The sequence below is a fragment of the Plasmodium inui genome (assembly GCF_000524495.1).
Source record: "Plasmodium inui San Antonio 1 unplaced genomic scaffold supercont1.7, whole genome shotgun sequence".
In the NCBI taxonomy this organism is placed as follows: Eukaryota; Apicomplexa; class Aconoidasida; order Haemosporida; family Plasmodiidae; genus Plasmodium; species Plasmodium inui.
In genome coordinates, this window is record NW_008481841.1 from 983,497 (window position 1) to 995,611 (window position 12,115).

General features: G+C 34.7%; 3 protein-coding genes across 3 annotated transcripts; all 3 read left to right on the forward strand.

The window, feature by feature from the left end:
- Positions 1-2,518: 2,518 nt before the first annotated feature.
- Positions 2,519-4,337, forward strand: C922_02257 (hypothetical protein; the record flags this gene model as incomplete). The annotated part of the gene is made up of 2 exons (XM_008817856.1): positions 2,519-2,629; positions 2,787-4,337. 2 exons carry the CDS (start codon positions 2,519-2,521, stop codon positions 4,335-4,337), a joined length of 1,662 nt encoding a protein of 553 aa, XP_008816078.1.
- Positions 4,338-7,594: 3,257 nt separating this feature from the next.
- On the forward strand, positions 7,595-8,753 carry C922_02258 (hypothetical protein; the record flags this gene model as incomplete). The annotated part of the gene is made up of 2 exons (XM_008817857.1): positions 7,595-7,786; positions 7,998-8,753. The coding sequence occupies 2 exons, from the start codon at positions 7,595-7,597 to the stop codon at positions 8,751-8,753; spliced, it is 948 nt and encodes a 315-aa protein (XP_008816079.1).
- Positions 8,754-11,236: 2,483 nt separating this feature from the next.
- On the forward strand, positions 11,237-12,115 carry C922_02259 (hypothetical protein; the record flags this gene model as incomplete). The annotated part of the gene is made up of 2 exons (XM_008817858.1): positions 11,237-11,434; positions 11,615-12,115. 2 exons carry the CDS (start codon positions 11,237-11,239, stop codon positions 12,113-12,115), a joined length of 699 nt encoding a protein of 232 aa, XP_008816080.1.

Here is a 12,115-nt window from a genome sequence, read left to right on the forward strand (position 1 = left end):
ACGAATAGGTTCATATATAAATAACTATACGACGTGTTTGCCTAATTTTTTCGTAAGGAACTTTTCCCCATAGGAGTCATCCATGTTTTGATCCTTTTTCGCACTCGGTGCTAAGCTTGAGAAAAAATAAATCTACTAGCTTGTGAAGAGAGTTAGGGTGGAAAAGTGGGGTGTTTTCTTAGGGAAGACGCCCCATTAAGCTTCGCCTCTTATTTATGTGTAATGGGAATGTATAAAAAATGCGCACATTTGTTAATATTTACAATATTATTATGGGCATTGTTACTCTCCCATGTGATAAGGGAATAACTGCGCTTTTCACAGATTGGCCAATTTTGTGAAGCCCCTCTAGGAGTAAACAGATGATAGATATGCTGGCAAATCTGTTTTAATTAAATTACTACGCTGCTGTACTTAAAGGCCGTTTATAGAAAGTGCATGTTTTTTTCAATCACGTTATGAATTAAAACAAGATATTGTTACCCTTTAAATTTGGAATCTTCCTTTTTATGTGCAAGAAATTTTGGTTAAATAGGACATCTTTCTGTACATATTCCTCAGAATAAAAGATGCTATATATCTTTTTGTCAAAGACCTTAGAGATGATTAACCGAGAATCGATGGTTACTCTCCTTCTCATTGCATAGCACTTTTAAATTACAACAATAATGGGCTAGAATAATTTGTTATAAAGATTACATATATTCTTTTAAGCACTAAATGAGAACATGTGTGGTGCCCCATATTCACTTTTTCTTAAGTAGGCATATGAAAAGATGAGGTTTGCCATATTTTTTATCACTGACTTTTTTTTATATTGTAATTTAATGACATATTTTTTGAGCTTTTCTGCCTCTTCTCCCCTGTTCGTGTTTATGGCAGAAGGCGAGGAATTTTGTTCTTGGTGGGGTAGTAGTATAAAGAGCCCGTTTTGGTATTCATGCATTTCGGGGGTATCGACTCAGATATGAAAATGAATATGGGATCTAAAAAAATGGTGCCAACAAAGAAGGTATACATAAATATTTGTATACTATTTTTTGCATGTACATTTTTTAAATCAAAATAGGTACGTAACGTATGTTTTGAATTTTTTTTTTTTTCAATCTTTAAAAATGGACTATATGTTTACTTCGATAAAATGCAACAGGGGAGCGGGAGCACGTTTTATAAGTAAAAATACATGCAAGAGAAATTATTTATATGTAATATAATGCATACAACATAATGCAAGATAATAGCAGCATTATATGGGCAGCTTAAAGCTCGTATGCTTCTTCGGCTTGTTGTGGAAACCAGCGTGGTATAATCTATTTAATATATGTTGCTTCCGCTACGTATATGCAGTTATGGAATGCAGGATTATTATATGATTATGTCTTGCTTGAAGGTATATTATATATCTTTTAACTAGCGCTGCGCATTGCTTTTGGGCGAGACCTCGCAAAAGAAATATAACGGACTCCTTTTTTCTGACACTGATTCCGCGCGGTCGTAAAAAAAAAAAAATAAGAAAAAAGAAAAGTAATCCGTTATGGGTACAACAAGATTTATTAAAATAATATCTAATGAGGAAGCCACATTTATTTTTACATGCTCAAGCGACAATTTTGTTTAAGCTTATAAGAAGAAACCATCATCTTGTGCTTTTTGTATGATGCCGCACGATAACTAACTGGAATTGGTGCTTTGCAGATATTATACTGTGCACTGATTTTATTGATGCATTTTTCGCATTATTTATTGTCACTACGTTTTATTAATATTATGAAAAAGAACGAGCTGTAATATAGTGAGCTGCGCATATAAATTTTTATTAATTTGTGGTATCCATATTTTATTTGCCTCCTACAAAATTAAATAAAAGATACGGCATCGCATACGTCTTGTAACGCAGTAATGGGAATTGAATTATTAACAAAAAAAATATCTTCTTGTAGTTCATCCTATTTTATGAATGACTCTAAAATTAAAAATAAATTTTTATTTTTTTAAATAAATAAAATGTCCATGTCTTTGTACGTATAAATTTATATTAAACATTTTCAGCAACATTATATTTTTTTTTAGGAATTGATTTATGCAAAAAATAAATAAATAAAAAATAATATATATATATATACATACATACGTATAATTTATTAGTTACGTACATGTTCTATAAGTGTTCATTTCGCATGTTTAATAGTTTTTTAGTAGCCACTTCATGATTTGCAGAAGCGTTGTTCAATTATAAATTTGTTATTACCATATTCACGAATCTTAATTAAGGAGGCTGTTATACTTACGTTGTATAGAAGACGTGAAGGCATTAGAAAATATAATAATAGGGTGAAAAGAAACCGTCTGATTTTTTTATTGTACTTATATTCTGAGGTATACTATTAGGTATATATATATAAGCGTATAAATTTTGTACACTTGACAGCGTATATATAGATATATTATGTTACCTACTTGATTTACCCCCCATTTCCGCTGACCTTTTTAGCTCGAAGTTTCTACATCAGCTACAGACATGGGAGAAGCAAAAAGAAAGAATACAAAGGAAAAAAAAAGTGGTCTTAGCCCCATTTTAAAAATTTCTTTATTTACCTTCTTAGTATGGATAGCTAAAAGTTCCAACAATGTAAGTCTTTTAGAAGCATACCTGAGCAACGGGCACACATAAGCGTTACGATGATGTGACAGCCCATGTGGTGCATATACGTATGCATACTAGATAGATGAATGGGTAGCTAGTGCATATTTTCTTACTTTGTTGAACCCGTTTCCATTCTGCTCAGGATGGACACTATGGAGGCGCAAATGGGGCGCCGAACTTGGAAAAGTCAGTGACCTTAAGAAATGGTAGATTGTTATCAGAGCAACCCCAAATAGAATTCGAATCCGTGTTTAACACATTCAAAGATGGTTTCTTAGATAAAATGGGATTAGGAGATCAGGAACAGAACCAAATTAAAGATATTATGCATTCATATTTTAAAAATTTAGATTTATCGGCTTTAGAACGACAGATTCAACAAAATCCAGAAATGTTCCAACAATTTGCACCAAATCCAAATATGCCTGATCAGATTCAGATACCATCCAATTTTCTCCAACAGTTCCCACCCCTCCCTGGTATGCTGAATCCGTTTAATTTCCCACCAAATTTCCTGGAAACCTCCCCCCCCCCACCCAATATGCTTGAGGAGTTTCAAAAAGATCTGAACAAGTTGGGTCCCTTCGGTCCACTCCCTCCAAACATGTCCTTGCCTTCCGGAGCTGGCACAGGTGCTAGCTCAGACCGAGAATCTCAGCCGGAAACTATCCCAAGCTTTGATGCAGAATCTCAGCCGGAAACTAGCCCAAGTTTTGATGCAGAATCCCAACCAGAAACTAGCGAAGGGTTAGATTTAGAACATCAACTTGGTACAGGTTCGAAGGAAGATGATGATGAGAAGGAAACCTCCAGTTCCAAGGAAGATGATGGTAAAAGGCCAGGTCCAGACTCAAAAGCAGATGCTGGTGAAAACCCAGGTCCAAGTTTAGGAATGTCAGGACCATTGCCTTCATTCCAAGCTTTGCATGAACTTTTCAGACCGCCAATACCGGGTGCATGCGGAAATGGGCAACCATCTATCCCAAATTTTGACTTCTTAGAAGAGTTACAGAAAAATGCGAACTTATATGGAGAAATTCAAAAGGGAGCAAATGGAGTTCCAGGAAATCTTCGTGGAGTTGATCCAAACAAGGATAACAACAAAGAAGGTGGAGAACAGAAGGGTACTAATGTGGCTCAGGGAACCGGAGATGCGGTTGAGAAAATAAAGGAAGAGAAGAATGAAGAAGCTACCGTAGGGGGAAATAAAAAGGAAAAAAAGAAACAAGTAGTTGTGGAGGAAGTTGAGGAAGAAAGAAACAGTGAAGTAAATGTTAATGAGTCCAACAATAAAGATGAAGTATTTGAGGATGCAGTGGAGGAAGTTGAGGATATACAGCAGCCACATTCACTACCAAAACTCCCACCACAGAAGCCGGAAATGAGTCAAATTCCGCTACCCCCAGAACAAGCAAATTTTCAACCCTTCGCAAACATTGCCTTTCCAGGTATGCCTAATCTGGATTTGTTACTTGGTCCACAATTAGCAAACAGACAAGGAACTAGCGCACTAGCAAGTTTTGTTAATAAATTGAATTTTCTTGGTATCGATGCTAGATTCGCTGTAAATACAACTTTTCTAGCTGGACTTGCTTACTATAAGATTAAATATTTCGTATATACCATGATGTTTATTATAGGGCTGAATTTATTTAGGGAATTAGGCAACATCTTTAGTAATCTGCGTAGATAGGTGATGATGATGGAGGAGATGTTGATGATGGAGATGATGATGATGAGCGACTTTTTTGGGGCACATTTTTTTCCTTCTACCGAATAAGGTGAACGAAGAACATACATACATAATATATGTATAGAAAGTGATTATATGTAGCATGCATATATAACCATATCAGTGGAAATACAAGGTTGTTGACATGCTGGACAAGTCTTTGTATGAATTAAGAATAAGACTATGACTTGATGACTATATTTTCACATTAAGAGTTGCGAGACGGAGGATGACTCCATTTACATGATGAATGCTCGCACAAAACTTGTTTGGGCGCCTCTATGTCACATTCCTTCCTACATAGGGATAAGCCCAATAATATGGGTGTCCTACATTGTGAAGATTTTTTAAAATATGACCTGTTCCGTCCAACTATTATACAATATATATATATGTAGTACATCTTTCATATATGTGTATGTTTTTTTTTTCTTTTCAGTTGTTTTGTGTAACAATTTGAATACCAATTATATACTTTTTTGCAAGTTTTTTTTTTTTTAATTAGTACGTATCTGTAACTTCTAAAGTTGCTAAATGATATAACGCCTATTTTTTAAATACTTTTCTTATATATATATATCCCTGTCGTAGATATTATGTAATACTATATACGCATATATTTTCATAATTTATAAATAAGTGGTTTATTTGCCGTGTGCAAATGTAGTATTTATTTACATATATATCTTCACACTTGGAGTAAATATAAAGACGTAAGATTTTCCATTTTATATGGACGAAACAAATTAATTTTTATTGTATATGAGCCTTCTCTAATTAACCTTAATATTAAAAACTTCTTCCATAAAAGATTTGTTAAATTCTACCCCGCATTGTTATATTACGGATATGTAGGCAAATAGATATACTTACGTATACATATGTACTCGTGGGGATGTTCAAATGGCTTAGTACTTGATGAATTATTTTTTATTTGCCCTTTTTATCTGCCTTTTTATGCTTCCTTGATAAAGGGACATTTAATCAAATTTGCATTCATGACAGTAACTTTTTGCCACAATGCGGACAATAAAAAATCTCTCATTTTTATTTTTTTTTTTTGTCATGTCCTTATGGTACACATTCTATTTTATGCATAAGAAGTGGTGAACCTGAATAGAAGGGTATTTTGTTCTAACGATTTTGTGTACCGAACGTTTGTCATGCTTATGTATAGGCGGTGTGAATAAATAGTTAAGAGAAGAAGAGAAAAGAAAAAAACAGGTGTTTTGCCGATTCAGGTGGCCTTGAAAAAGGGCGAGATTAGCAAAGTTAAATTGATTATTTGGGTGAACCTCCTTTAGCACAATTTTAAGGACTCTGCTCCATCAGAAAAAATGAACTAACTTTAATTAGGGTGCTACTTTAAACATCAATGACAAGTGCAACCAAACGAAAGGGAAATGTTACGATATATAATGTAACAATACAGGTATAATGGCATGTGGAGGAAAAACAACAAATATATTTTCTACTTCCCGATTGCCACATTCAGTCGGTATAGTCATCCCACTATATCGGCACTCATAATGTGATAGCACTCATAAAGGTGAGAACAATAAGTTAACGCATGATGTAGCATGTTTAGCGCGCTTTTAAATTAAAAATTCTTAAATAGTAAGAAATGGATTGTTGATATTACCTGTGGAACGCTGTACAGTATTGTATACCATTTCGTTTTCTTACCCTTATTATTCTTAATTGCAATTTATAAGAATTGTTCGAATGGTAACAGGTTAGTTCTTTCGTTCTTTACAGTCGCATATATATATATATATACATTGTGCGTCTACGCGTAATTGGCTTATACGTATAGGCATAGAAGGTAAATACTGTGCGGCTGGCTCGCGTTAATTTTACAATAGTAAATGCATAGAGTAATGAAAATAGGAATGCGCTCCAATAGGCACCAGTGTATGGCAGGGCGTAGTATAGAAGGGATTGATTTTCTTAGAAAAGTACATTTATGAGATAAAATATGCATATATTGTTTTCTGCAATTCCGTTTGTCCCTTACCGGTGAACGGTTTCATCGCTCCATTGGTAATATATAAAAAAAATGATAACCATACCATTTTTCCTTTTCGTAGTTTTTTTTTTTATTGCATATTGGTGAAGCACTAACAATTGGTTTACTACTAAATAAAACATGTCATATTCTTTATATTTCATCATTTCGCAATATATATATATAGATATATATATTCTGGTACGTACATTTAGCATAGCGTTAAAGAAGAGAAAAAAGGGACCTGAGTTGCCTTGGTTTCAGGGCCCTAAAATAGCTCATGGTAGAATATACTTTTTTTCATAATGAAATAAAAAGATATACATGTACAGGAGATGCAGATATATAAAATTATACAGGAGGCAAGATGAATTGAATCCGTTTCTCTTTGGTATAATAGGATATATGATAGTTTATCCGTTTATATATCTTCGTATATATAATATGGCGCTTTAAAATATAGCAAACTTTTTCTATAATTTTTAAAATTGTGACCAAAACTTTTGCCTGTGCAGTATATTTTTATATTTATTTAGACGCTTTTTCTTATGTGTTCTTTATTGTAATAATTTTTTCCCTATCATTGTATTGTCATATACATTTGGCTACATGTATATATGCTTATAGAATTGCAAAACAAATCACGACCCGCATATATTTTTTTAAAAATAATAATTAATATATTTTTTTCATAGTGACAACAGAAAATATATTCTTTATTATTCTCATAGAATTTTTTTGTTAGCAGAGCGTATCGAACTTTTTTTGATATATTATTCCTTTTTTTTTTTTCTGTTGTTGTTAATTTTGAATTTTATACTACTATTTTGCGTATAAATATTGTTGCTTTGTATCGAAGGTACAAAACATATGTATGAGAGCTCTTCAAGAATAGATTAAAAAGTAGCAGGTTTTTACGTTCATTGAAACATTCTTTTCGAAAAGTTCGTATCTTCACTTATCTATAAGATCCCCTGACGTAGCAGCATGGGTAGCATTTGCGCCGTAGGAGACATTTAAGTTTATATGTACACAATTCGTACTTAAAAGTGGGGAGTGCGAAGTACCTTCCAGCCTCCCCTTTACATCTCTGTTCTATATATACGTAGCAGTTGTTCGTTACAGTGAAAGGTACTGTTTCCCAACATAAGGCTTCCTTGTGCCTCTTTTTTACGTATTCGCAAAGTTTATAGAAGATAAGACGAAGAAGATGATTTTTGGAAAAACAAAAAAGATTGCTTATTCTGGTGAGGAGCCAACAGACCATCTAGCAGACAGCTCAAATAATGATGGGGCAGACACAACGAACAACAGCGGCAGAGCCAAAATAGTGAGTGTATTTTCCGCTTCTAAAGTTTTGACATTTGCTCTTCTTTTGTGGCTAGTACAGTGTTCCATCATGGTAAGTTAATAAGTCACAGGAATTAGGCATTTTGTACTGTGGATTAATTGGGGGCCCTACGTACATATATAGATAAATACGTGTTAAATGGGAATGGCCACAGGAGAGCTGTGTACGCATAATGGCGACCACCCTGGCACAGGAGTAAGAAAGGAAAAATGATTACGTCTTAATATGAATCCGTTTTGAACTTATTTTCCAATTTCTGCAGTGCTCGGGAGGGTTCATGGGGGATCACTACAACAGGGGCAGGACAGCTGCTGTGAGATCCAGTAGACTATTAGGACAACCATTCGTCCAATTCGACGATGTGTTCGATCTCTATCAGAAAAGCTTTTTAGACAAAATGGGATGCGATAGCAATCAGCAGGATCAAATTAGGACTATGATGAAATCATATTTCGATAAAATAGATTTTGAAGCCTTAGCTCATCAATTTCAACAAAACCCTTGTAGCATCCTACAGTGTCCACCCGGAATACCCACAATGGCTGGAATGACTGGAACGCCAGGAATACCTGGAATGTCGGGAATGCCTGGAGCTGGAGGGTTCTTACCTGAATTCCCCGGAATGTGCGAACCTTCCAATCTTTACATGCCACCGTCATCAGATCCAGAGGCGAGTAAGGAAGCACAACCGAAGAAGAAGGAGGGTGAACAGGGTACTTCAAATGATGGTGATGAACAGGAAACAGGAGAAGAACAAAATGAAAAAAGACAGGATCAAGGAAAAAAACAGATAACAACCCCAACTGATAATAGTAAGCCTAAGAACCTTTCACAGTATTTGAACTTTTTCAATTTCTTGTCGTCCCCTTCCTTCCTTATCTCGAGCTCAGTTATATCAGCATATTTCGGACAGTTTCATGTTACTATGGCTGCATTATTCATATTATTTTTGAAAACATTGAATTTTTTCTGGAACCTCAAAATGATGCACGATATGTTATTCCCAAAACCAAAATAAATGGTTTATTGTGGCAATTCGGATATTCCTTCTAAGCATGAGCAGTTTAGACGAAAGGAAGCCCCGGAAGCGCACAAGATTGGGGTGGCGCAGAGTTATGTAGAAATTTAACCATGACACAGCGACGATGGTGATGTCATGACAATGATTATATTAATAAGGAAAACGAGAAAAAGAGAAGAAGAATATATTATAGATCACATAACATGCGTAATTTAATATGGAGTAATTCTTTTCATCTGTAAAATTCCCCCCCTATGAAATTCGAGATTTAGTGGGCATATTTGATTACCCTCCTTAGGAAGGTGGGATGCTATGTTATATTGCATCATATCATACTATACGATATGGTACCTTATCAGATCACATCATATTTTTTTTTTTTTTTTTTTATCAATATATTCCTTTCCTCAGTATGGAACGTTAACAACTCTTCATATATGAATACGTATATTCTCCATACATGTTAGATACCATTTTATTTTTTTTGTTTTGTTTGGTTTTTTCTGTGCTACACAATAGTTTGCATGTATATAAATAGTTAGACAAACATTCTTCAGAGAATTTTTTGTTTTTAATAATTAAGTATAATATGTGCAATGCAGTTGCCCTTCGAGTTGATGAATAAGGCATGTAAAAGAAAACGAAGCTATGTGTCCCGCCTTTATATCTTAGAAGATATGTGATGGTATGTATAAAGCGTCAACAGTGCATTTGTATATTATATACCTTCCAACATTTGCATATTTTACTGTTTATAAAAAAATTGATTCTTAAAGAACTCCATTTTTCTATACCTGTTATTAACTAAACTTTAAAATAAAATCTCTGTTATGACAAAAATGTGGATAAGGCGAGTTCTTTTTATTTGCATCTGTGCTGTATTCCTACCAACCTGGGTGCCAGAAAAAATTGCTTATTAAATCTCCAAAATCTATGGCAGAAGCTTATTTTGGGAAGCATAAGATATTTAAAGCGTTCTTGCGTGGTGGATTGTACAATGTATAGATAACCCTCCTTTTATAAGAGGAACGATCCCGTCGTTATGCCCCTCAAAAGGTTTATTTTACATTTCGCCTAAATTAGTAGTCTTAATTGTTGTCCCACGGAGTTCCTTTAAGCTTTTTCCTAATTTTTATGAAGAGGAGAATTACACAGACTTTAAGTGACCCATTAGGGGCGGAAGGGACAATTTCGAAACCGCTATCCCCCGAAATTGGGTAAAAATGGCGGAGGCGAGAAAGATTATATAATAGAACGGAACAGGGAGAAATAGTTTTTGCATCAAGAGGATTTTATCTTTCCATTCTATGTAAGCCTATCAAAGGTGATGAAACTTGACAACTAATGCCTAACGATTAAAATACTAAACTGTGTTTACTTTAAAGTCACCCCCCCCTCTGTCGAAGTGCGTATGCATATATATAGGTATAGACATACAACTGTCTGTCAATGGCGTGTCAATGGTGTGTCAATGGTGTATCAATGGTGTGTCAATCTGTCTGGATGTGGAGTCTATTTCGCCCGTTTTCAGTGATAAGAAAAAATAGATGCGCGTTTAGGAATATTTGGGATGCAAATTTTTCCACACTATTTATGGCATTTTGTTCGTCATTTTTAAGAGATGAGCAAGTATTCGTGCCTAAACTCTCCCTGTACATGCCTACAATTCCCTTGTTGAGAACAGACAAAAAGCCGCGCTCCGTGCCTTAACATCGCATATAAAATGTAGCTCGCCATATCTTTTCAACTTTATCGAAGATTTAGGAATCGTGAGAAGTATATGAATTGTATTTATACTGACATGGGAGGGAATATGAGGCACATGCATTGGGGCACTGCAATCACAGACACTGCATTCTCTTCACTGCAGGAAAAATATAGCGTTACAATTTGAAGAGAATTGGAACATATATCATCTGCGCATTGATATGCTATTTTTTTTTTCTTTAATTCTATTTGGTACTACTTAAATTTTAAGATATTACGAAATTGCAAAATGCAAATGGAACCATGTCCTGTTTATGTAATCAATTCGGAACGGGGAAGGGAGAAATATACGTAGTAGCGCAGTTCAACGCTTTTTTGGTGAAATTTTACTTCTTTTTCTCTTTTATTTTAAGAATTATTAGTAAGTCTGTAGACGATTAGAATTTTTTTTTTTTTTTTCTAAAAAGAGGAATAAATAATTCTGATTTGAAATTCATAATGCAATTAAATATGATGAGAAGTTAATATGCTAAAAATGCCGCTTTTTATCTGACCTTTCTCGTGTTGACATTTTTTCCATTTTTAGTATACCTCTCACCTGACGGTTTGAATAAATGTGCTTGCCATTTTTCTCTTAAGTAAACATAAAATAAATTTATTTTGCTGTTGTAGAAATGTCCATAAGATAAGTTACGTATGTTAATATTTTTTTTATCATGATACTAATTGAAGATTTTATTTGTTTTTATAAAACTGTGAAAACATAGAAAACGATGAAGATTAGTTATGGTGGAGCAAATGTAAGAACTGCCTCTGGAAGGGGGGGAGCAGAAAATATAGCTAACGGTGATGGGTATGGCGACGTTGAAGGGTTAGCAGGAGAATGTCCTCCAAGAAGGGTAAAGTATGCTGCCTTTTTAAAACTTTTGATGTTCTCCCTGTTCATAGGGATAGCACAGGGTTCACACGAAGTAAGCCAATAACAGCGCTTTTAGTGTGGCGTTGCCATCAGACCCTGTCCAGATGTAGGGATTGCAGGCGTAAGGATTACTCACGTACGGATGCATCTGCTCTGTACGCACGTGTGAATGTAAACGCTTCATATATTTCTTCCTTTTTCTTCCTATTTAAATATCCACAACGATGTTTAGAGCACAAACCGTAGTGTCATGAAAGGGACCCCCCTCCAGCGAGGACAAGCGACCGTGCACGAATACGCAGACAGATTATTAGGAGAGCCGCCAATGGATTACGAAGAAGTGTATGGGACATTCAAAAAAGAAGTTTTGGAAAAATTGGCATGTGATGAGGAACAATGCCAGACAATAAAAAGTTCTGTGAAGTCCTATTTCGATAGGATAAAATGGAATATGACAGATCAACAGAATGGAAAAGAATCTGAGATGGGAGATGACAGATCCAATAATGCCTTGGATACGGGAAATGAAGAAAGAAAGAGTTATAAATATGCAGGAATTTTCGGTTCGCTCATAGATTTAGTTTTAAATTACAATCTTACATCTGTCACCATCCTTATCATAGTTCTCGCATACTTTAAGTCTGGATACTTACCCGTCGCTATGGGAGTAATTATACTACTAAATATATTTTGGGAATTGGAAAGCTTAAATAAGAAATTGAAAATTTTGTAA